This window comes from Telmatherina bonti (genome assembly GCF_933228915.1).
Source record: "Telmatherina bonti genome assembly, chromosome: 14".
Lineage (NCBI taxonomy): Eukaryota > Metazoa > Chordata > Actinopteri > Atheriniformes > Telmatherinidae > Telmatherina > Telmatherina bonti.
In genome coordinates, this window is record NC_136612.1 from 37,407,776 (window position 1) to 37,433,807 (window position 26,032).

General features: G+C 50.4%; 2 protein-coding genes across 3 annotated transcripts in view; both read left to right on the top strand.

Moving 5' to 3' along the window:
- Positions 1-14,385, top strand: part of casc3 (casc3 exon junction complex subunit) — a gene marked incomplete at its 5' end in the record, with an annotated part of 41,643 nt that extends 27,258 nt beyond the window's left edge. The window contains 7 exons of one of the 2 annotated variants that reach the window (XM_079253235.1): positions 2,016-2,902; positions 3,646-3,819; positions 10,989-11,087; positions 11,160-11,329; positions 11,410-11,615; positions 12,519-13,172; positions 13,972-14,385. In XM_079253235.1, the coding sequence (XP_079109361.1) occupies positions 2,016-2,902; positions 3,646-3,819; positions 10,989-11,087; positions 11,160-11,329; positions 11,410-11,556 (1,477 nt within the window). In that variant the 3' untranslated portion in view covers positions 11,557-11,615; positions 12,519-13,172; positions 13,972-14,385. Of the gene's footprint in view, positions 1-2,015; positions 2,903-3,645; positions 3,820-10,988; positions 11,088-11,159; positions 11,330-11,409; positions 11,616-12,518 lie in introns of both variants that reach the window. The other variant, XM_079253234.1, reaches the window with a different exon arrangement.
- A 3,437-nt stretch (positions 14,386-17,822) lies between these two features.
- The window catches only part of rapgefl1 (Rap guanine nucleotide exchange factor (GEF)-like 1), a 32,378-nt gene continuing 24,168 nt past the window's right edge, over positions 17,823-26,032 (top strand). The window contains exons 1-2 of the mRNA XM_079253216.1: positions 17,823-18,570; positions 21,128-21,438. Of these exons, the coding sequence (XP_079109342.1) occupies positions 18,368-18,570; positions 21,128-21,438 (514 nt within the window). The 5' untranslated portion in view covers positions 17,823-18,367. The remainder of the gene's footprint in view (positions 18,571-21,127; positions 21,439-26,032) is intronic.

The following is a 26,032-nucleotide window of genomic DNA, read 5'->3' on the forward strand; positions in this document are numbered from 1 at the left end:
ATGATGGTGATGATCCTTATGGTGGTGGTGATGATGGTGATGATCCTTATGGTGGTGGTGATGATGGTGATGATCCTTATGGTGGTGGTGATGATGGTGATGATCCTTATGGTGGTGGTGATGATGATGATGATCCTTATGGTGGTGGTGATGATGATGGTGATCCTTATGGTGGTAGTGATGATGGTGATGATCCTTATGGTGATGGTGATGATGATGATGATCCTTATGGTGGTGGTGATGATGATGATGATCCTTATGGTGGTAGTGATGATGGTGATGATCCTTATGGTGGTGGTGATGATGGTGATGATCCTTATGGTGGTGGTGATGATGGTGATGATCCTTATGGTGGTGGTGATGATGGTGATGATCCTTATGGTGGTGGTGATGATGGTGATGATCCTTATGGTGGTGGTGATGATGATGGTGATCCTTATGGTGGTGATGATGATGATGATCCTTATGGTGGTGGTGATGATGGTGATGATCCTTATGGTGGTGGTGATGATGATGATGATCCTTATGGTGGTGGTGATGATGGTGATGATCCTTATGGTGGTGGTGATGATGGTGATGATCCTTATGGTGGTGGTGATGATGATGATGATGATCCTTATGGTGGTGGTGATGATGATGATGATCCTTATGGTGGTGGTTATGATGATGGTGATCCTTATGGTGGTGATGATGATGATGATCCTTATGGTGGTGGTGATGATGGTGATGATCCTTATGGTGGTGGTGATGATGGTGATGATCCTTATGGTGGTGGTGATGATGATGGTGATCCTTATGGTGGTGATGATGATGATGATCCTTATGGTGGTGGTGATGATGGTGATGATCCTTATGGTGGTGGTGATGATGGTGATGATCCTTATGGTGGTGGTGATGATGGTGATGATCCTTATGGTGGTGGTGATGATGGTGATGATCCTTATGGTGGTGGTGATGATGGTGATGATCCTTATGGTGGTGATGATGATGATGATCCTTATGGTGGTGGTGATGATGGTGATGATCCTTATGGTGGTGGTGATGATGATGATGATCCTTATGGTGGTGGTGATGATGGTGATGATCCTTATGGTGGTGGTGATGATGATGATGATCCTTATGGTGGTGGTGATGATGATGGTGATCCTTATGGTGGTGGTGATGATGGTGATCCTTATGGTGGTGGTGATGATGATGATGATCCTTATGGTGGTGGTGATGATGGTGATGATCCTTATGGTGGTGGTGATGATGGTGATGATCCTTATGGTAGTGATGATGGTGATGATCCTTATGGTGGTGGTGATGATGGTGATGATCCTTATGGTGATGGTGATGATGATGATGATCCTTATGGTGGTGGTGATGATGGTGATGATCCTTATGGTGGTGGTGATGATGGTGATGATCCTTATGGTGGTGGTGATGATGATGATGATCCTTATGGTGGTGGTGATGATGGTGATGATCCTTATGGTGGTGGTGATGATGGTGATGATCCTTATGGTGGTGGTGATGATGGTGATGATCCTTATGGTGGTGGTGATGATGGTGATGATCCTTATGGTGGTGGTGATGATGGTGATGATCCTTATGGTGGTGGTGATGATGGTGAAGATCCTTATGGTGGTGGTGGTGATGGTGATGATCCTTATGGTGGTGGTGATGATGGTGGTGATCCTTATGGTGGTGATGATGATGATGATCCTTATGGTGGTGGTGATGATGGTGATGATCCTTATGGTGATGGTGATGATGATGATGATCCTTATGGTGATGGTGATGATGATGATGATCCTTATGGTGGTGGTGATGATGGTGATGATCCTTATGGTGGTGGTGATGATGGTGATGATCCTTATGGTGGTGGTGATGATGGTGAAGATCCTTATGGTGGTGGTGATGATGGTGATGATCCTTATGGTGGTGGTGATGATGGTGATCCTGATGATGATTATGATGATGATGGTGAACAGTCTGAACGCGTGATGATGGCTCCCGTCTCGTCTCTCCAGGCGGAGTGTGTCTCCAGGCAGAGACAAGCGGTGGCGAGACGGAGGAGAAAGACCAGTCCGGTCTTGGCAGAGTGGGGGACGAGGTCTGAACCGAGGAGGACTTCCTCCCCTCTCCTCTATCCCTCCCTCCTCTTCATCATCTGCTTTTCCTCCTCTCGCCTCCGCTCAGCGCAGCGGCAACCCCTCCAGACTGCCCCACCCCCGCAGCAGGCCGCCCCACCAGAGTCAAACGCACCTCCCGCCTCCGTCGCAGTACAGGAATAATGAATCAAATGCACCCCAGATGCATCCCAGGGAGCGAGCGGGTCCTAAAGCTCTGGATGCTGTGGGCAGCAGGGGGGGGCGTTCTGGAGGAGGAAGAGGAGGCGCCTCTGTGGCCATTGAGGATGTTTCTGACAGTCGGGGGTGTTCTGGAGAACAGGATCTGGGTCCCGGACCGACCGCCGCATCTCCCCAACCGGGTGGGTACCAGTCGTCTTCACCGAGGCGGCAGCAGGAGCACCGAGGCAGCGCCGACAGATCTGCATCTGGATTGGCAGCCTCCGCCTCTGACCCCGCCCTGCAGGCGGCGGCGGCCAGTCAGGGAGCTTCGCCTCCCGCCGAGCGGCCGGTGGAGAGGAAATCCTACTCACTGGCTCGAAGGACTCGCTCTAGACCTTCAGACCTGGGCAGCAAACAGGCCTCCATGGAGGAGTCTGCAGCCGGGGGGAGTGCCTCCTCCCCCAGCAGCGGAGCAGGGAAGAGCTGGGTGGGAGGAGGCGAAGGCGGGAGCCAGGCGGGAAGAGGAGGAGGGTTGGCGGAGCTGGACCAGGACGTGGCTCGACTCAGTTTGGCCCGACAGAACTGGAGTCAGAGTCCAACGTCGTACATACGCTCCGAGATGAGAGGTGAGGTTTCTTTTCTTTTTGCTTTGGTTGCTTTTATTTTAGCTTTTTTTTTTCCCTGTTTTTTTTATTATTTTATTTTACATCTTTTTTTATTGGGTTTTTCTTTATATTTCTAATATATTTCTAGCTTTCATTTTATTTTATTCTAATTTAGTTTAGTTTTTCTTTTCTTTTATTAGATTTTCATTTATTTTTTACAATATATTTGTTCTTTGTATTTTATTTTCATTTTTATTTTCTTGTTTTTATTTGATATTTTATAATTGTTTATTCAACAATAAGAAACATTTGTGTTGCTGTTGCACATTGGTTCTGTAGATATTTGTGGGTTTTTATTTACATTATTGACAAAGTAAATAACAGATAATGAAATTCTTTGTGAACCTTATCAATGAAAATGTGTAATTGATCTGATTATCTGCTGAAAGTCATCAGAAAAGCGGTGGGCAAGTCGGCCTGCAGTAAATAATACATGTTTAATAATAACACACGGTGAAGCTTTACGTGCCAGGAAACAGCTGAGGAGAAAGACGGATCAATCAGTTTAGCTTAGACTAACTCTGATTGATCTGAGCTTCTGATACGTTGAAGATACTCCTCGCGTCATTGCTGCAGAAACCCCGCCAGAAACCCCCCCCCGGGGGGGGGGGGGGGGGGGGGGGGGGGGGGGGGGGGGGTCAAGGCTTCTGTCTTTTTTACCGACAGAAGCCTTCCCAGTTTAACCAGTCTCTCTCTGCCTTCAGGCCTTCCAAACCCCATTCACATGCCTGGTGGGCCGTCGCAGTTTTCCAGCATGGAGGAGATGGGCGCCAGCTCCAATCGGGCCAAACGCTACTCCTCCCAACGCCAGAGAGCCGTGCCCGAGCCAGCACCACCCATGCACCTGGGAGTGATGGAGGGACACTACTACGAACCCAGTAAGACCAGCATGAGTCTGAATCAGTAAAACCCAGGTGTTGCTCTGCCTCTAGGCTGCATCAGGTATCAGCTGACTGATGCGGACCAATCACGGTGCAGGCTCCAGACCAGTTTCCCCACCAGTTAACCTGCAGAAATGCACGTTTCTATCCTGATCTCCAGTCTTACATTTCAGCGTCTTGGGCTTCACGTTGTCGCGCGCGGTGTTCCGTAAATTACTTGCATGGATTGTTGGACGACGCTTTGTGAAATGTTGCACATCAAGAACCGACAAGTTAGCTTAAGGCTAGCGCCAATGCTAAATCCCATTGGTAGGCTAACGTTTAGCACCCAAACTAAAGGGGTTAAAACAACGAGAACCGTATTCTGTGTTTACAAGTTGACGAAAATACTGCGCACAGTTCAACATGAAAAACCTTGTAACTTACATATTCTGTCTAAACTTCCTACCGAAAGACTGAAGGGACAAAACACATTTCTTCACTGCAGGAATAATGCATCCCTTCTCCAACACACCTGAATCAGGTTGAGGAATTTCCTCATCTTGGACTAGGGTTGCATCTAAAAGCTGCAGGATGCAGGATCTCCACGGGCTCCTCTAGTTTAGTGAGATTGACTAGAAGTCCGTCGTTCCAAAGACGGTCCGCGAAGCTGTGTTGAAGCAGTAATACATGGAAAGACCTGCAGGTTCATGGCCCTCGAGGACCAGAGCAGGACTCTCCTGCCCTAAAGTGTCCGTGTGCCAAACGGTAAACAACAGAGAGTACGTGTTGGACACATTAGTTAGGTGTTGGACACGTTGGTTAGGTGTTGGACACGTTGGTTCTGTGTTGGACACGTTGGTTAGGTGTTGGACACGTTGGTTACATGTTGGACACGATGGTTAGGTGTTGGATACGTTGGTTAGGTGTTGGATACGTTGGTTCTGTGTTGGACACGTTGGTTCTGTGTTGGACACGTTGGTTCTGTGTTGGACACGGTTAGGTGTTGGACATGTTGGTTTGGTGTTGGATACGTTGGTTCTGTGTTGGATACGTTGGTTAGGTGTTGAATACGTTGGTTCTGTGTTGGACACGTTGGTTAGGTGTTGGACACGTTGGTTAGGTGTTGGACACGTTGGTTCTGTGTTGGACACGTTGGTTCTGTGTTGGACACGTTGGTTCTGTGTTGGACACGGTTAGGTGTTGGACATGTTGGTTTGGTGTTGGATACGTTGGTTCTGTGTTGGATACGTTGGTTAGGTGTTGAATACGTTGGTTCTGTGTTGGACACGTTGGTTAGGTGTTGGACATGTTGGTTTGGTGTTGGATACGTTGGTTCTGTGTTGGATACGTTGGTTAGGTGTTGAATACGTTGGTTCTGTGTTGGACACGTTGGTTCTGTGTTGGACACGTTGGTTCTGTGTTGGACACGTTGGTTCTGTGTTGGACACGTTGGTTAGGTGTTGGACACATTGGTTAGGTGTTGGACACGTTGGTTCTGTGTTGGACACGTTGGTTCTGTGTTGGACATGTTGGTTAGGTGTTGGACACGTTGGTTCTGTGTTGGACACGTTGGTTAGGTGTTGGACATGTTGGTTAGGTGTTGGACACGTTGGTTCTGTGTTGGACACGTTGGTTCTGTGTTGGACACATTGGTTAGGTGTTGGACACATTGGTTAGGTGTTGGACACGTTGGTTCTGTGTTGGACACGTTGGTTCTGTGTTGGACACGTTGGTTAGGTGTTGGACACGTTGGTTCTGTGTTGGACACGATGGTTAGGTGTTGGATACGTTGGTTAGGTGTTGGATACGTTGGTTCTGTGTTGGACACGTTGGTTCTGTGTTGGACACGTTGGTTCTGTGTTGGACACGGTTAGGTGTTGGACATGTTGGTTTGGTGTTGGATACGTTGGTTCTGTGTTGGATACGTTGGTTAGGTGTTGAATACGTTGGTTCTGTGTTGGACACGTTGGTTAGGTGTTGGACACGTTGGTTAGGTGTTGGACACGTTGGTTCTGTGTTGGACACGTTGGTTCTGTGTTGGACACGTTGGTTCTGTGTTGGACACGGTTAGGTGTTGGACATGTTGGTTTGGTGTTGGATACGTTGGTTCTGTGTTGGATACGTTGGTTAGGTGTTGAATACGTTGGTTCTGTGTTGGACACGTTGGTTAGGTGTTGGACACGTTGGTTCTGTGTTGGACACGTTGGTTCTGTGTTGGACACGTTGGTTCTGTGTTGGACACGTTGGTTCTGTGTTGGACACGTTGGTTAGGTGTTGGACACATTGGTTAGGTGTTGGACACGTTGGTTCTGTGTTGGACACGTTGGTTCTGTGTTGGACATGTTGGTTAGGTGTTGGACACGTTGGTTCTGTGTTGGACACGTTGGTTAGGTGTTGGACATGTTGGTTAGGTGTTGGACACGTTGGTTCTGTGTTGGACACGTTGGTTCTGTGTTGGACACATTGGTTAGGTGTTGGACACATTGGTTAGGTGTTGGACACGTTGGTTCTGTGTTGGACACGTTGGTTCTGTGTTGGACACGTTGGTTAGGTGTTGGACACGTTGGTTCTGTGTTGGACACGTTGGTTAGGTGTTGGACATGTTGGTTAGGTGTTGGACACGTTGGTTCTGTGTTGGACACGTTGGTTAGGTGTTGGACACGTTGGTTAGGTGTTGGACACGTTGGTTCTGTGTTGGACACGTTGGTTACGTGTTGGACACGTTGGTTACGTGTTGGACACGTTGGTTAGGTGTTGGATACGTTGGTTCTGTGTTGGACACGTTGGTTCTGTGTTGGACACGTTGGTTCTGTGTTGGACACGTTGGTTAGGTGTTGGACACGTTGGTTAGGTGTTGGATACGTTGGTTCTGTGTTGGATACGTTGGTTAGGTGTTGAATACGTTGGTTCTGTGTTGGACACGTTGGTTCTGTGTTGGACACGTTGGTTCTGTGTTGGACACGTTGGTTAGGTGTTGGACACGTTGGTTAGGTGTTGGACAAATGTTGCTAACCTGTTGGTAAAATGTTGGATATCTGTTGGCAACATATTAGAAACATGATGGACACATATTGGTCACGTGTTTGAAACATCTTGGAATCATGTTGGTTACGTGTTGGTAACGTGTTGGTAACGTGTTGGTAACATGTTTGTAACTTGTTGGCAACGTGTTGGCAACATGTTGGCAACGTGTTGGTAACGTGTTGGTGACGTGTTGGCAACGTGTTGGTGACGTGTTGGTAACATGTTGGTAATGTGTTGGTAACATGTTGGTAACGTGTTGCCAAACGTGTTGGTAACTTGTTGGCAACGTGTTGGTAACGTGTTGGCGACGTGTTGGCAACGTGTTGGTGACGTGTTGGTGATGTGTTGCCAAACGTGTTGGTGACGTGTTGGCAACGTGTTGGTGACGTGTTGGCAACGTGTTGGTAACGTGTTGTCAAACGTGTTGGTAACTTGTTGGCAAAAAGTTGGTAACGTGTTGGCAACGTGTTGGCAACGTGTTGGCAACATGTTGGCAAACGTGTTGGTGACGTGTTGGCAACGTGTTGGCAACGTGTTGGTGACGTGTTGGTAACATGTTGGTAATGTGTTGGTAACATGTTGGTAACGTGTTGCCAAACGTGTTGGTAACTTGTTGGCAACGTGTTGGTAACGTGTTGGCGACGTGTTGGCAACGTGTTGGTGACGTGTTGGCGACGTGTTGGCAACGTGTTGGTGACGTGTTGGCAACGTGTTGGCGATGTATTGGTAACTTGTTGGTAACGTGTTGCCAAACATGTTGGTAACGTGTTGCCAAACATGTTGGTAACGTGTTGCCAAACATGTTGGCAACGTGTTGGCAACATGTTGGCAACGTGTTGCCAAACGTGTTGGTGACGTGTTGCCAAACGTGTTGGTGACGTGTTGGCAACGTGTTGGTGACGTGTTGGCAACGTGTTGGTAACGTGTTGTCAAACGTGTTGGTAACGTGTTGTCAAACGTGTTGGTAACTTGTTGGCAAAAAGTTGGTAACGTGTTGGCAAAAAGTTGGTAACGTGTTAGTAATATGTTGGTAATGCATTAATAACGTATTAGAAACATGTTGGACATGTTGGTAAGGTATTGGTAACGTATTAGAAACATGTTGGCAACTTGTTGGTTACGTGTTGGTAACGTGTTGGCAATGTGTTGATAACATGTTGGTAACATGCTGGTAAGGCTGAACAATTTTAGAAAATGATCTAATTGGGATTTTTCAAGCAGATATTGCAATTTCGATTCTGTTCACGATCTTCAAATTTCAGCTTTAGTGTAATATTTACAATGTACAGTAACATATACAAACCTGACATAAAATGGCATCATACCATCAAAACATTTAAAGCCATTGCTCTTATGCAAACTTGCAACTAAAGGTCAGAACTGCTTTTGAATATATTTATTAACAAAAAACATGATATACATTATTTAAATTCCTTGATCAATAACTGCAATTAAAGACCGAAGAGTCACCTTTGATCATCTTACCATAAAAAAAAAGGTAGTGTAAAAATCCTAAATTATATTAAGTTAAAAATGAATACAAAAATAAAATGTCAAATAAGTAATATTTAGAATAACAAAATTCAGTAATTTAAATTAAGTTAAAAAAAATTTAAAAAAGGACAACAGTATTACAATGAAGTATGACATGGTCAAGCTTTATTTGCTCAAGAGATTTAGCTATCAACATCTTTACCAACATCTTAAGACAACCCTAGATAAATCTGAAATATCTTTAAAGTAAAATTCAAAAGCAATGGTAATAAAATGAAACTCTTAATACTATAAAATTATCAAGCACCCAACACAAAGTTCCAGTATGCAAAATATGCACAAGTTCCAATTTGAGATGATTGCAAAAGTATTTTTTCAACAAAAGCTGACAAGTTCAGCTGAAACAGAAAGAATAAAAGTTCGAAAGTACTTATTTGATGACGTTTGCGGCGTTGTCTGCTGTGATCCACGTCTGGTCCTCTTCTTTCAGACTCCAACCTGATAGGCACTCTCTCAATCCCATCGCAATATTTTCTCCGGTGTGGTCAGTGGGAAAGTACGCTGTCTGCAGAAAGCGACTTTTCAGTTCAAAGTCGTCATTTATAAAATGCACGGTCAAACTAAGATACGGTTCCGCCGTTCTGCTTGACCACATATCCGTAGTTGTTGCACAATACTCCACTTTTTCCAACTCAGAAACCACTTTTTCTTTCCACTCCGTGTACAGCTGTGGGATAGCAACTTGGCTGAAGTAGGTGCGTGAGGGAATCGCATATCTTCTGTCCAGCGTGCAGACGAGGTTTTTAAATCCGTATTTGGTGACGGTGTTTATAGGCGCCATGTCCCTGGCAATGTATTGTGTTATGGCACTTGTTATCTTCTGGTGTCTTTTGCTGCTCTTGTCATATGGAGTTGTGCTGGCAAAAGATGCTGTAATTGTTGACTGTTTGCTGCAGTGGGCTTGTGCATCCGAACTTTCTTGTCATGCACTCCGCATGCAAATGTCCGTGGTGTTTTTTTAAGTGCCGAAATAAATTGGTTGTATTTCCGCTAGGTGTTGCAATTTTACCGCAACAGGTTTTGCACAGTACCTGCTTCTGGTGCACGTCTGCAGCCTCAAACCCAAAATATTCCCAAATGACAGACGTACTGTTTTTCTTGGGAATCAACTCCGTTAGCTCAACTTCTCGGCCCGCTGAAGCCGTCTCAAAACAAGTAAAATTCCCAAAACACGAGGAGCAGGTTAATGCTGATTGGTTGGAATGACCGAGCCATGACCAGCATGCTGCTTCTGATTGGTGCGATTGGAAGCACGGTAGGGAGGGGGCATATAAGTGTGTGACAGTCAAAAGAACAGATCCTGGGTCAGTGGAAAAACCACAGCTTTGGCGATCACGTGATCACGTTGTCTGAAATCGCAATTTCGATCTGAACACGATAAATCCTTCAGCCCTACATGCTGGTAACGCATTAATAACGTATTAGAAACGTGTTGGCAACATATTAGAAACATGGTGGCAACGTATTAGAAACATGGTGGCAACGCGTTGGTAACATGTTGGCAATGTATTAGAAACATGGTGGCAACGCGTTGGTAACATGTTGGCAATGTATTAGAAACATGGTGGCAACGCGTTGGTAACATGTTGGCAATGTATTAGAAACATGTTGGCAACGCGTTGGTAATGTGTTGGCAACGTATTAGAAACATGTTGGCAACGCGTTGGTAATGTGTTGGCAACGTATTAGAAACATGTTGGCAACGCGTTGGTAACGTGTTGGCAACGTATTAGAAACATGTTGGCAACGTGTTGGTAACGTATTAGAAACATGTTGGCAACGCGTTGGTAACGTGTTGGCAACGTATTAGAAACATGTTGGCAACGTGTTGGTAACGTATTAGAAACATGGTGGCAACGCGTTGGTAACATGTTGGCAATGTATTAGAAACATGTTGGCAACGTGTTGGTAACGTATTGGCAGCATATTAGAAACATGTTGGCAACGAGTTGATAACGTGTTGGCAACGTATTAGAAACATGTTGGCAACGTGTTGGTAACATGTTGGCAATGTATTAGAAACATGTTGGCAACGCGTTGGTAATGTGTTGGCAACGTATTAGAAACATGTTGGCAACGCGTTGGTAACGTGTTGGCAACGTATTAGAAACATGTTGGCAACGCGTTGGTAACGTGTTGGCAACGTATTAGAAACATGTTGGCAACGTGTTGGTAACGTATTAGAAACATGTTGGCAACGCGTTGGTAACGTGTTGGCAACGTATTAGAAACATGTTGGCAACGTGTTGGTAACGTATTAGAAACATGGTGGCAACGCGTTGGTAACATGTTGGCAATGTATTAGAAACATGTTGGCAACGTGTTGGTAACGTATTGGCAGCATATTAGAAACATGTTGGCAACGAGTTGATAACGTGTTGGCAACGTATTAGAAACATGTTGGCAACGTGTTGGTAACATGTTGGCAATGTGTTGGACATGTTGGTAACGTGTTGGCAACGTATTAGAAACATGTTGGACACGTGTCCAACATGTTTCCGGAGTAGGTAACTCTGGACCTGCACAGTTGGTTTGAGGATCAAAACATGCAACTTTCCGCTGGTTGGGCAGAAACTTCTGACCATATCCTGCTTTTTCTCCTCCAGTGTCGTACCAGGGACCAATCTACGCTCACGGTGAAGGCCCCGCCCCCATCCCGCCCCAGGGCATGCTGGTCCAGCCTGAGATGCACATCCCCCACCCCAGTCAGCGAGCTCTAAGGTCTAGTTCATGGTTCTGAAAAATGCTTGTGTACACTCATCACTGCTTCTCTGCAGGTCTTCATCCCCACCAATCAGGTGGCCCCATCGCTAACCCCACCCTCTACGGAGGCCCGCCTGTGTCTCTGTCGCCAGGGCAACCGCAGCAGCTGCTGCCGCCGCCACCTTTCTACCCTCCACCTGGAGTAATGACCTTCCCGTATGCCACCATGTACCCGAGCCCTCAGGTAGTCCGGCTCCACGCTTCAGTCTTTACCTGCGATCAACCCGATTGATCCAGTTCGTAACGCTGTTAACTGTGTGTCAGGGTCAGTCCCAGGTGACCTACGGGGGCGTGACCTACTACGACACGATGCAGCAGCAGGCCCAGCCCAAACCCTCGCCACCGCGCCGCACTTCCCAGCCCGTCACCGTCAAACCCCCCCCGCCGGAGGTGCCCTTCGCCTCAGAGTGACCCCGCCCCTCTCTGCTCCACCCCTGGACCTCAGCGCCGCCCTGCCATGAAAACCACAGGTGAGTCCATGACGCTAGCACAAGTTAGGTTAGCAGCTGTTCGAGCTAACCATTCAGACCTCGCGACTGGAACACGCACACAGCTCCCACTGAAGACGGCGCTCTGTGGGCGTTTACATCCTGGCTCCCTGACCTCCGCGCGTCCTTTACGAACATGAATACATTAAAAATCGTTTATTCTGATTGGTTGAGAAGAGACAATGAGCCGGTTCCGCCAACGCAGAACGGCTGTCATGAAATCTTGTTTTTAAATAGATGAGCGTTTTTTGGCTAAAAAAAGATATTGATGAGTTAATGGTAATTTATCAGGAATGTGATGGCGGCATGATGATGATGATGAAGGCAGATATATAGATGACACCATGTAGTCTGATTGGCAGGACTCTTCCTCTGCTGTTGTTTACCATGACAACAGGAAGATCAGCTGATCTGGTGCAGACATGATGCGTTATTGATCAGGGATCTTTACCACTGGTTACTACGGCGATGGAGCATCTGGAGGGACACCTGGAGGCGTAACTGCTGCTCCACATCTGGCTGCAGATGTTCCAGCAGCTGCAGTTCCACTCTGGGCCTGCAGAGGGCGCCATTGGACCCCACCAGTCCAGTCCCATGTCCGGACTGGTTTCCACACTGGTTTAAACAGACATTTATAAACATGTAGAATGAGAAAAGGTGTGTGATGTTGTGATTTCAGGCCGACTGGAATCTTGTTGAGCTGCTTTTTGGTCCTAAAATTCACTGAATTCATCTTGATGAATCCAGAAAGGGTGATTTAATCTGTTACTGGCCACGTACCCAGCAGCTGGTGATGATGATGATGCTGAGCCTTCAGCTGTGGAGGTGGGAGCAGCATTAACCTCCGTACAGATGTTTCTGAAACCTTCCTCTTCCTGTCTGTAGGAGCAGGGTGGGAGGGTCCCAAACAGCAACCGCCGTGACCCAAGGAGGAGGGGGCGGGGCCAGACGGAGGCGGAGACCGCAGCATCACCAGTGGACCACCACTTTTCTCTGGCGATCAGCCTGTAAGCGCCGATGCCAGACAGGAGTCTGGACCCGAGGACGTAACCGGCGTGGAACTGGAAGCGGTCGGTGCTTCACAGGTGTGACCGTTCGGGCTCAGACTAAATCCTGGGAACTATGTTTCGTTATGTTAACGGTTTACCTCCCTCCACCGTGGCGCCACAAGTCCAATAGGACGGCAGCTTCGTGCGTCTTCATCTGTTACTGTCCGTCTGTCCAGACGCCGCGAACGCCTCGAAGAGACGGCTTTAGTCTGGGAGCTGCTACGACTTCAGCGCCCCTCCAACCTCAGCATGAACCTTCGAGCCCACAGACGGAAAGTACATTATCAAGCCTGAGTCGTCCTGACGAACGCAGATTTCCACGGAAAACTCCGCAGTCATCGCCTCATGTAACGCCTTCAGCTCATTCGTTTCCACGGACAGGAGCCAGTTTGTCTGAAAGGACATTCCTCCCGTTCAGGTCGTCAGAACACAAAAAGCCAAACGTTGGAAAAACCTTGAATCAACTTCAGTCCTGATTAAAATGATAAAGGTGTGTCGTTTTAGCCCTTTATTTTCCAGTCAAGTTCCAGCTCTCATTACATTTTAACTGGTTGAAATTATTTTAAATTCCATGTTTGTTTTTGATTCCGATTTAAGTGATTTAAGTTTTCTTTTTATTTCATAGTTTTTGAGAATTGGTTTTTGTCCTCTAAAGACCTGAAGCGGTCGTAAATTATCAGTCTGACACTGCAGAAAAAGACCAAACAAACCGTTTAATCACTAGTTTGTGGTAATTTAGGGCTTTAAATAAAAATCCAAACTGCCTAAATTAGATTTATGGAAAATAAATCGATATGACATCATCAAATCGGTCATTTAAATGGTTACGTTTGATGTTTTTGATCAGAACTAAAGATGATTTGATTAAAGAAAAGAGGAAAAACTTAATAAATATGTTTTATGTCCTGAAAGGTGAAAACTAAACCACACAGAAAGTTTCATCAGTTTAATCCCGACAGTGCTAAATCCGGCCTTCTGCTGTTGCCATGGTGACACTCGGTTCCCGTTTCACGTATGAAAAAATACCAAACCAAATCATCGTCTCGTTACGAAGCTGATGGGTGAGACTGCAGTCATCGCCATGGAAACCATGCGTTTCTCGGCATCTGTTTTCTAAGTCGTAAAAATAAAAAATAAATGAATGAAATGTTTCCGACGTGGATAAATGAGGAATAATCTGAGCTGTTGCAAACGTCTCCAGTCCAACAGGTTCAGCCCGTTCGCTATCTTTTTGCACATGTACAAAATTGTCCTCAAGATTCAGATGAATTAAACCTCTTTCCTCGTAGAGATGCTGCTGCCATGGCAACGGGTCGTAGAGCGGGCGACGTGTTCAGCGTCTCTGTACGAAGAAACCTCTGGGTGTAAATAGAAGCTGGAAGAGATGAAGCAGATGGTTGTAGTCGCATCGGCAGGGACCTCCAACGCTAACGATGGATTTCATATAGAAACGCAGCATCGAGCTGCGAAGCTTCATTTTCCTTTTTCACATTTTTTATTTGTAGTAAACGCAGCAGCGACGAGACGGCCTGCGAGTCTGTTTTCATGTGTTCAGTGTTGGGACGCAAGGTCAAAACTGTTTTCTTCGGTTCCGCAGAAATGCTTCAACAGTTACGTTCAGACTTTGTTCTTTTAGTTTGTCATGTTTGTTTTCTGTTGGACACATGAAATGTTTGTGATTTGATGTCAGATTAAAGTGTTTCTCCTGCTGTCAGAGTCCCTGTGTGTCTGTGGCGAAAGCTAACGAGCTAACGGGGGAACGAGCTAACGGGAGGAAAGGAGCTAACAAGGGAACGAGTTAACGGTAGGAAAGAAGCCAACAAAGAAAAGGAGCTAACGGTAGGAAAGAAGCTAACGGGAGGAAAGGACCTAACAGGGGAACGAGCTAACAGGTAGGAAAGGACACGGGAGGGAGGGAAGGCGCTAATGGGGAAACAAGCTAATGGAGGGGAAAGGAGCTAACACGGAAACAAGCTAATGGGAGGAAAGGAGCTAACGGAGAAACAAAGTTAATGGAGGGAAAGGACGTAACGGAGGAACAAGCTAATGGGAGGAAAGGAGCTAACGGGAAACGAGCTAGTGGAGAGAAATGAGCTAATGGGGAAACAAGCTAATGGAAGAAAAGGAGCTAACGGGAGGAAAGGAGCTAACAGGGAAACAAGCTAATGGAAGGAAACAGGAAACGAGCTAATGGAGGGGAAAGGAGCTAATGGGAGGAAAGGGGCTAACAGTTGGAAAGGATCTAACAGTTGGAAAGGAGCTAACAGGGGGAACGAGCTAATGGGAGGAAAGGAGCTAACGGGGGAACAAGCTAACGAGGAAAGGAGCTAACGGAGGAAAATAGCCCTATTTCTAAATGATTTAAACTGGAAAGAAAGTGTCTAAAGTTTGTTTTCTGCTGCTAAACAGCTCTTCTGTTGCCATGAATACTAAAAACAAAGCTTGTAAATAGTCCATTGTGTGATCTAGAGGTGAAGGCATCAGCAGTCCCGAGCGCGGGTCGTGAAAGTTCCCGCTTTTCATGAACAAGGTCAAAGGTCAGCTGAATTTTTGTTAGGTTATAGGTGAAAATAAAAAAATAAATTTGAAGCCATCTCAACTGGAACAAACTGGACTTTAGCGTTGACCTGTGGGTCAGGGTTCAAGCTTGTCCATTTCTCTTGATTCCAGGATTTTAGCAGCTCAGCAGTTCATGAATGTTTGACTGTCCTCTTCATGAAGCTCCCAGCAGGAAATGTGGACCACAGACATGAAGTCTGGCCACATCACCACAAAGCCTCCAGCCTTGTCCCAACCACACAGAGATTCCTTCTGATTCTAATTGGTTTTACGCTTTATTACTGAACTGCCTCCTCCGAGGAACGGCTAATTTAGCGTCATCTTGATCCTGATCTTCTCTGAGATCTCTTCAGGCAGTAGAAGTCAGTCTGATTTTGACTCTCGCCTCATCTTTTGCTCTGTCTCTCTTTGGCCTTCTGTCCTCTTGGTTTTTGTTTTTGATGAATCAGTCATGTACCTTGATAAAACTGGTGTTGATATCCAGTTGCTAGTGTGATGATGTATTGTAGGGTGAAATGCTGCTGTGAAGTGATGGTCCGGGAGGAAAAAAGGAAGCTGCAGAGCAACAGAAGCGCCAGAAATGTAATGAAGGGATTCCTTCTGATATTGTGCACTGTAAGTGGTGGATCTTCAAAGTTTGTCTGAAGAGCAGCAGCTCTGACAGACGTCCATCTGATGAGTTGATTTTAATTTTCACACACACACACACCAGTTTTTAGGAAAATGAAACTTGTCTGCTTTGCTTAGTCGTCTTTCTTCCAGATTCTTTCCCCCGTCTTTTGGAACAGGAATGGATTTTCTTGTTCCCAACCTGCACCTGCTGTTTTTCTGTCCGTTAACATGAATATTTATGAGGGGGGAGGGGCTCTAATTGGGCATCAGGATTCTCTGCTCCTCATGAATATTCAGCAGCTGCTCAGCACAAAGCAGACTGTTGAAGAGCTTCCTGTTCATTTCTGCTTTAACCCTTTCAGTCCTGCTGCCTCTGGTTCAAATATGCACAACTTTATTTCCTGCTGCGAGCAGAACAGGAGAAGAAGAAAACTTCCATCATTTCCACGTTGCGTGGTTGGTAACCATGGAAACCAGCTGTGATTGATAGCCGTGTTGAGGTTTAGCAGGTAATCAGTGATGTTATCCGATTGGCTAATGAGCAGAAACTGCAGATGCTGAGCCAATCAGAAGGCAGGAGTTTTCTTTCTCTTCCTGTGATGTCATTACCTCCTGCACACACAGCTGTCAATCAACAGAATGACACCTGTAGACGCCGTCCCACGCGTCCAACCTGAGACCGTCCACCCGTAGACGCCGTCCCACGCGTCCAACCTGAGACCGTCCACCCGTAAACGCCGTCCCACGCGTCCAACCTGAGACCGTCCACCCGTAGACGCCGTCCCACGCGTCCAACCTGAGACCGTCCACCCGTAGACGCCGTCCCACGCGTCCAACCTGAGACCGTCCACCCGTAGACGCCTTCCCACGCGTCCAACCTGAGACCGTCCACCCGTAGACGCCTTCCCACGCGTCCAACCTGAGACCGTCCACCCGTAGACGCCGTCCCACGCGTCCAACCTGAGACCGTCCACCCGTAGACGCCGTCCCACGCGTCCAACCTGAGACCGTCCACCCGTAGACGCCGTCCCACGCGTCCAACCTGAGACCGTCCACCCGTAGACGCCGTCCCACGCGTCCAACCTGAGACCGTCCACCCGTAGACGCCTTCCCACGCGTCCAACCTGAGACCGTCCACCCGTAGACGCCTTCCCACGCGTCCAACCTGAGACCGTCCACCCGTAAACGCCGTCCCACGCGTCCAACCTGAGACCGTCCACCCGTAGACGCCATCCCACACGTCCAACCTGAGACCGTCCACCCGTAGACGCCGTCCCACACATCCAACCTGAGACCGTCCACCCGTAGACGCCATCCCACACATCCAACCTGAGACCGTCCACCCGTAGACGCCGTCCCACACATCCAACCTGAGACCGTCCACCTGGTGTACAGGTGCCGGTGATGATGGTGCAGGACTAAAGGACAACATGGGAACTGTTCTGGAAGTAGACGGAGCTTTGGGGAACTCCACTGCTGGATGACCTGAGGACCAAGTCTCCCCTCCCCGATGGAACTAACCCCCCCAGCATGTCAAAGAGGTCTCAGGTGATGGATCACATTCAGGAGGAGGAGGGTCTGTTTACAGCATCATGTTACAGCACAGATCAATACATAGTCACGTGACTGTATTGAGAATCCATATCCAGCAGATGTTGTCTTCACGCCTCCTGCAGGTCTCAGAACGAGCCCGGAGCGCGCGCTCAGCCCTGTCAGTGTGTGTGTGTGTGTGTGTGATTCGCAGAGACCGCAGCTGTGAAGTCTCGCGGTGCTTGGAGTGAGCTCGTGAATATTCGCTGTCGTCAGGGATATTTCCATTTCCATCAATTTTACACCACTGCAAAAAAACGCGTCTGCGCGCGCCTGTCCCTAACACGGGAGCGTGCAACTGCAGCAGATCCGCGCTGTGCGGGCGGGGGGAGCGCGCGTGCTCCGTCGCTCCTCATCCCACTAATTTCGCAGGGAAGGAGGGAGGGGAGCGCTCCGCGGTGTTCCGGGGGGAGCGCGAGGCGGACGGACCGTCGGATCTCTGCAGTACCTGACCCGGAAAGCTCCCGAGCAGCGCGCGCGGCTCTGCGTTCAGGTGAGCGAGCAGGAAGAAGGCAGGAGCTCAGCGCGCGCACGGACATTTCACGGCGGCAGATCCGGACACGGAGAGACGCTCTCAGGATCCGCGGGGTCCGGTTCGCCGCCCACGCAGCGTGCGCTCGGTGCGGGGCTCCGTGTTCACGCAGCGGCGGGAGGAGAGCGAGCCGAGGCCGGGGAGCAGCGGCCGCGGGCTGCTGGAGCGGAGCAGCAGGACTGAGGAGGACTCTCCCCCCACCTCCACCTCCACACATGGGTTAGAGCTTCCAGAGGAGCCCGGAAAGCCTCGGAGGGTCCGCTCGCACCTGCGCGCACCTGCACGCGCAGACCCGATGTAGGAGCCGCTGCCTCCAGCACCATCCAGTTCCACCAGCACCCCCACCCACCAGCGTCTGAGCCCCGCAACCCCCGTCCACCCAGCGTCCCACCATGCCGGCGGGGATGAAGCCGCTGGAGAAGTTCCTGAAGAAGCAGACCACCGCACTGACCCGGGCCGGGGGCTTCGTCGGCGGCGTGGCGGACAAGGCCGGCGGGGGGACCGGGGCGGCGCGCCGGAGGCCCAGCCTGTCCCGGGTCGTCCCGTTCTTCAGAGAGACGTCCCCGGAGAGCGGCCATGCTCGGGAGGTGTTCAGGTGAGGCGCGCGCGCGCGCGTGTGTGTGTTTGAGGCTGAGGAAACCTGTGACGCACGGCGCGAGACCCACGCGGGTACCGGGTTTGTTAGACCACCTGGACCGATCAGGCTTCATGATTGGATTCTGGGTGCAGGCAGAGCTCAGAATCCAGTTCCTTACTGGTTTCCAGTTACTTACTGGTTTCCAGCTGCTTACTGGTTTCCAGCCTCCTGCACTGGTTTCCAGCAGTTCCTGGACTGGTGTCCAGCCTCTTGGACCGGTTTCCAGCCTCTTGGACTGGTGTCCAGCCTCTTGGACCGGTTTCCAGCCTCTTGGACTGGTGTCCAGCCTCTTGGACCGGTTTCCAGCCTCTTGGACTGGTTTCCAGCCTCTTGGACCGGTTTCTAGTCTCCTGGACCGGTTTCCAGCCTCCTGGACCGGTTTCCAGCCTCCTGGACCAGTTTCCAGCCTCTTGGACCGGTTTCCAGCGTCCTGGACCGGTGTCCAGCCTCTTGGACCGGTGTCCAGCCTCTTGGACCGGTTTCCAGCCTCTTGGACCGGTTTCCAGCCTCCTGGACCGGTTTCCAGACCGGTTTCCAGCCTCTTGGACCGGTTTCCAGCCTCCTGGACCGGTTTCCAGCCTCTTGGACCGGTTTCCAGCCTCCTGGACCGGTTTCCAGCCTCTTGGACCGGTTTCCAGCCTCTTGGACCGGTTTCCAGCCTCCTGGACCGGTTTCCAGCCTCTTGGACCGGTTTCCAGCCTCCTGGACCGGTTTCCAGCCTCTTGGACCGGTTTCCAGCCTCCTGGACCGGTTTCCAGCCTCTTGGACCGGTTTCCAGCCTCCTGGACCGGTTTCCAGCCTCTTGGACCGGTTTCCAGCCTCCTGGACCGGTTTCCAGCCTCCTGGACCGGTTTCCAGACCGGTTTCCAGCCTCCTGAACCGGTTTCCAGCCTCCTGAACCGGTTTCCAGCCTCTTGGACCGGTTTCCAGCCTCCTGGACCGGTTTCCAGCCTCCTGGACCGGTTTCCAGCCTCTTGGACCGGTTTCCAGACTGGTTTCCAGCCTCCTGGACTGGTTTCCAGCCTCTTGGACCGGTTTCCAGCCTCCTGGACCGGTTTCCAGCCTCTTGGACCGGTTTCCAGCCTCTTGGACCGGTTTCCAGCCTCTTGGACCGGTTTCCAGCCTCTTGGACCGGTTTCCAGCCTCCTGGACCGGTTTCCAGCCTCCTGGACCGGTTTCCAGCCTCTTGGACCGGTTTCCAGCCTCTTGGACCGGTTTCCAGCCTCTTGGATCGGTTTCCAGACTGGGTTCCAGCCTCCTGGACCGGTTTCCAGCCTCCTGGACCGGTTTCCAGCCTCCTGGACCGGTTTCCAGCCTCTTGGACCGGTTTCCAGCCTCTTGGACCGGTTTCCAGCCTCTTGGACTGGTTTCCAGCCTCTTGGATCGGTTTCCAGACTGGGTTCCAGCCTCCTGGACCGGTTTCCAGCCTCCTGGACCGGTTTCCAGCCTCTTGGACCGGTTTCCAGCCTCTTGGACCGGTTTCCAGCCTCTTGGACTGGTTTCCAGCCTCTTGGACTGGTTTCCAGCCTCTTGGACCGGTTTCCAGCCTCCTGGACCGGTTTCCAGACCGGTTTCCAGCCTCCTGGACCGGTTTCCAGACCGGTTTCCAGCCTCCTGGACCGGTTTCCAGACCGGTTTCCAGCCTCCTGGATCGGTTTCCAGACCGGTTTCCAGCCTCCTGGATCGGTTTCCAGACCGGTTTCCAGCCTCCTGGACTGGTTTCCAGCCTCCTGGATCGGTTTCCAGACCGGTTTCCAGCCTCCTGGATCGGTTTCCAGACCGGTTTCCAGCCTCCTGGACCGGTTTCCAGACCGGTTTCCAGCCTCCTGGACTGGTTTCCAGCCTCCTGGATCGGTTTCCAGACCGGTTTCCAGCCTCCTGGACCGGTTTCCAGACCGGTTTCCAGCCTCCTGGACCGGTTTCCAGACCGGTTTCCAGCCTCCTGGACCGGTTTCCAGACCGGTTTCCAGCCTCCTGGACCGGTTTCCAGACCGGTTTCCAGCCTCCTGGACCGGTTTCCAGACCGGTTTCCAGCCTCCTGGACTGGTTTCCAGCAGTTCCTGACAGTCCTGCAGCTCTGGGTCCACAGTTCTCCGTCCAGACGGGACAGTTGGAGCCGACCGGCTGCTGATTCCCACCCAGACCCGGTGTCAGCCGAACCGATCCGTGATGAGTCCTGAAGTACCAGCGGAGCCGGACCAGCGGTCTCAGAGGTCCTGCAGAGCCTTGAGGGCAAGCCTTCACACCTGTTTCGTTGGGGCTGGTGGACTCGGTCCATTTCAGGTGGGACAGACAGGAAGTGACGACAGAACACCGCAGGTACACGTGACGTAGAAGAGTTTAGTCAAACGTTAGTCTCCCCCCCCCCCCCCCCCCCAATCCGGACCGGACCGAGTCCAGCGGACCGTCCTGATGCACCGGAAACCTGACAGAACATTTACCAGACGTGTTTAAAAACCTGGTTCTGATCTCATCAAGCAGACTGACGTTAAACCGATCCCCCCCCCCCCTCCAGCCCTGACAGCGAGGACCCCCCCTCATGGCCTTCAGCTGCTGGGACCGGCCTGGTCTCGGTGCCCAACAGCGCCAACAGCTCCGGTTCCGGTTCCGGGGGAGGTGACGTCCGGAGTCCGTCCCTGTCCAGCGATGAGCAGAGTTCTGAAGCCAGCCTCATCACCGAGACCTGCGGAGGAGGAGGAGGAGGAGGAGGAGGAGGAGGAGGAGGAGGAGGGGGAGGAGGGACGCCTCTTCATCCCGACACGCCAAACAACCTGACGCTCGCCGTGCTGGACAGCGTGGCGGGGAGACGGTTCGGACCCTGTGCAGGTAAGATGATGGACTGAGTCGGTTTCACGCTGAAGTTTTAACCGTTGCCTTCAAAGACCTCCTGGAAACTCGTACGTTTCAGCTCTGGTCCAAATACCAACAGAAATCAGTCTTTCAGGTTTTACACCTGCAGGGGTCAACGCTGCTGGACTTAGAGACTGAAAACCTGCCGCCTGATCCGGGTCCGGGTCCAGAGTCCGGGTCCTGGCCCAGAGTCCGGGTCCAGAGTCCGAGTCCGGGTCCGGGCCCTGGTCCAGAGTCCGAGTCCGGGTCCGGGTCCGGGTCCTGGTCCAGAGTCCGGGTCCTGGCCCAGAGTCCGGGTCCAGAGTCCGAGTCCGGGTCCGGGCCCTGGTCCAGAGTCCGGGTCCGGGTCCAGAGTCCGGGTCCTGGTCCGGGTCCAGAGTCCGGGTCCGGGTCCGGGTCCTGGTCCAGAGTCCGGGTCCTGGCCCAGAGTCCGGGTCCTGGTCCGGGTCCAGAGTCCGGGTCCGGGTCCGGGTCCGGGTCCTGGTCCAGAGTCCGGGTCCTGGTCCGAGTCCGGGTCCTGGTCCAGAGTCCTGGTCCAGAGTCCGGGTCCTGGTCCAGAGTCCGGGTCCTGGTCCGAGTCCGGGTCCTGGTCCAGGGTCCGGGTCCTGGTCCAGAGTCCGGGTACAGAGTCCGGGTCCGGGCCCTGGTCCAGAGTCCGAGTCCGAGTCCGGGTCCTGGTCCAGAGTCCGGGTCCTGGTCCGGGTCCAGAGTCCGAGTCCGAGTCCGAGTCCTGGTCCTGGTCCAGGGTCCGGGTCCGAGTCTGGGTCCTGGTCCAGAGTCCGGGTCCTGGTCCTGGTCCTGGTCCTGGTCCAGAGTCCGAGTCCTGGTCCTGGTCCAGAGTCCGAGTCCGAGTCCGAGTCCGGGTCCTGGTCCTGGTCCAGGGTCCGGGTCCGGGTCCTGGTCCAGAGTCCGGGTCCTGGTCCTGGTCCTGGTCCAGGGTCCGGGTCTGGGTCCGGGTCCTGGTCCAGAGTCCGAGTCCTGGTCCAGAGTCCGAGTCCGGGTCCTGGTCCTGGTCCAGGGTCCGGGTCCGAGTCCGGGTCCTGGTCCAGAGTCCGAGTCCTGGTCCAGAGTCCGAGTCCGGGTCCTGGTCCTGGTCCAGGGTCCGGGTCCGAGTCCGGGTCCTGGTCCAGAGTCTGAGTCCTGGTACTGGTCCAGAGTCCGAGTCCGAGTCCGGGTCCTGGTCCAGAGTCCGAGTCCTGGTCCGAGTCCGGGTCCTGGTCCAGAGTCCGGGTCCGGGTCCTGGTCTTCATGTTCTGGTCCGTGTGACAGACTGTCGGCTCAGCTGTGCTGCAGCCGTTACATAACCATCATCACCATCATCACCATCATCATCATCATCATCATCATCATCATCATCATCACACATAAAGTGTGTTCATGTGTGTTTTCCTGCAGGAATGTTCTGCTGCGTGGCTTCATGTGTGTGTGTGTGTGCGTGTCTGGGTGTGTGTATGTGTGTTTGCGTGTGTGTGTGTGTGTGTGTGTCTGGGTGTGTTTGTGTGTGTGTGTCTGGGTGTGTTTGTGTGTGTGTGTGTGTGTGCGTGTTTGTGTGTGTGTGCGCGTGTGTGTTTGTGTGCATGTGTGTGTGTGTGTGCGTGTGTGTTTGTGTGCATGTGTGTGCGTGTGTGTGTTTGTGTGTGTGTGTGCATGTGTGTTTGTGTGCGTGTGTGTGTGTGTGCGTGTGTGTCTGGGTGTGTGCGTGTGTGTTTGTGTGTGTGTGCGTGTGTTTGTGTGCGTGTGTGTGTGTGTTTGTGTGTGTGCATGTGTGTGTGTGTGCGTGTGTGTGTGTGTTTGTGTGTGTGTGTGCTTGTGTATGGGTGCGTGTGTGTGTTTGTGTGCGTGTGTGTGTGTGTCTGGGTGTGTGTGTGTGTATGAGGTTTCCTTCCAGAAAACTAAAATAAATTTTATTAAACGTCTTTAAACAAAAAAACTTTTCAAATTAAAATATTCTAAAAAAAATTCTTCATTTTCTAAAATAATTTTCTGAGAATTTCTGAAAAGTTGGAAAATCTAAAATTTCTAATAAAATATTGATGATTTAAATTTAACGAGGTTATTTTCTGATGATGATTTTACTGGAATGAATAAAATCATTTTTATTTTCTGGTTCTGGACGAGTAGAAGTCACATCAACGTGTCCTGGTTCTGAACCAGTTTGTACCAAGTGCTGAACTGGACCCAGAACCAGTGCGGTTGATCCGGGTTCTAACTGTTGAAACCAGTTCTCTGACCCATAAACCTGCTGGGAGGATGTGAAGAACTGGGTCTTGGTTCTGAGATCAGGTAGCAGGACCAGGGTCTGGATGCAGAGGGGTCTTTAATACGGTTTTATGGTTGTGGGTGTGATCCAGGTGGTTCTGAGCCCAGCAGAGATCTAGTTTCCTCCCAGCAGGACTGGGGACGGTTGGACGCTGGATTCTCACCTGTCTGGTTTTACCTGCCGGGTCGGGAGTGTCTCACACACCTGCATCAGCGCTCCGATGACTCAGCAGAAACACGCAGCGCTTCACGCAGACGATGCTTACATGTTGTTGTTTGTCTGTAAACCTCTGCAAACCGGACTCATCAAGTCCATAATCCTGGTCCTGATTAGTCCTGATTGGTTCTTATTGGTCCTGATTGGTTCTGATTGGTCCTGATTGGTCCTGATTGGTCCTGCACTTCCTCCAGCACTACCTGGCAACACCTGCGTCCAACTGGGCTCGCACCAGTCTGACCAGTACTGATCTATGACGTTCCTACTGTTTGATTTCCTGCTTGTGTTGTTCTCACTCTCACATGGAAGTCACTTTGGAGGAAAGTGTCAGCAGAAGACCGTAGAATAGAATAAAGTAGAATAGCATAGAATAGAATAGAACGTGGAGTTCTCCAAGGCTCCATGTTAGACCTCCTAGCATGTTCAGCATCTACACGCCCCCCTTTAGCTCAGATCATGAAAACAAACCAGTGATCTGACAGAATACACCTGTAGATCACCTGAAGGTTAAACTACGTCACCATTTACCCACAGCGCTACACGGTAGCGTTGCTGATGGTGGGCGACTTTGTCTCTGGGGAGATCTGATCGAGGCTTGAGGGTTAAATGGTCGAAAAACTGGAGGTTTTTCTGCATGTTGGAGGACTTGGCTTCATGTACAGTTGTTTGTAATGGCAGGAAAACAAGGTTGTTTGTCGCACGCCGCTGCTTCCCAGGAAACCCACAAAGACGATACGTTTCCTGGCAGCTTCATGGAACGGCAGCTTGCGTAACAAACACAGGCGTGTTGGGACATGTGTTGAGGTGAGGCTGCGTCACGCTGTGAATCTGGATGAATAGCAGCTCTCTCTCCTGAACAAGCTGCTGGTTGTGGGGACCTTCTGTGTAGCTTTGATTGTAAAAGCTTGAAGGTACAGATGTGGTTGAATGGTTCAGGTTAGGATCTGAATTGGGTCTCAATACGGCATTATTTCCTGCCTGGTCCCTGAAATGATAGAAAAACCAGTGTGTGTGTGTGTGTGTGTGTGTGTGTGTTTGGGCTGTGAGTCATTGGTGAGAAAAACTGGGTTTGTGGTCGTTGGCGCTCCAAATCTCTGATTAAGTCTCTTTTTACTGGTGTAATTATACATTTTGGAGGGTTTAACGTCCAGTGGAGACGAAAACGGATAAAAATAGAGAAAAACCATGAATTTAAACTGTCAGGCGTCGTGTTTGGAAGTTTTTCTGGATGTGAGGAGCTGCTGCAGTCATCTCAGTCTGCTGCTTCCTCCATGTGATGCATTTTTCTACAAGTCTGAAGTCTGAGTTCAGTCGAAACTGCTTCCTTCTGTCGATACTCGCTACGCTTTCGGTTTTGCCTTTTTCTCTTCTCCAGTCATCAACTCCAACACTAACTGGACCACATGCAGCTAAACCTGATGCCGGTCCGCGATTATTCAAGTCTCTGGGAAACTGGGAAGGGGAATGAACTGGATGGAGATGGATGCCTCAGCTTCATCGCAGCACAACGTTCCTTAAAGTAACCAAACCTCCTCGGATCAACGGTGCTTAACAACATCCCCTCAAACAGGTCGGGTCAGTTCGATCAGATTGGGTTTGATTGGATTGGTTCGATCAGATCGGCCCAGTTCGATCAGATTGGGTTTGATTGGATTGGTTCGATCAGATCGGCCCAGTTCGATCAGATTGGGTTTGATTGGATTGGTTCGATCAGATCGGCCCAGTTCGGTCAGATTGGGTTTGATTGGATTGGTTCGATCAGATCGGCCCAGTTCGATCAGATTGGGTTTGATTGGATTGGTTCGATCAGATCGGCCCAGTTCGATCAGATTGGGTTTGATTGGATTGGTTCGATCAGATCGGCCCAGTTCGATCAGATTGGGTTTGATTGGATTGGTTCGATCAGATCGGCCCAGTTCGATCAGATTGGGTTTGATTGGATTGGTTCGATCAGATCGGCCCAGTTCGATCAGATTGGGTTTGATTGGATTGGTTCGATCAGATCGGCCCAGTTCGATCAGATTGGGTTTGATTGGATTGGTTCGATCAGATCGGCCCAGTTCGGTCAGATTGGGTTTGATTGGATTGGTTCGA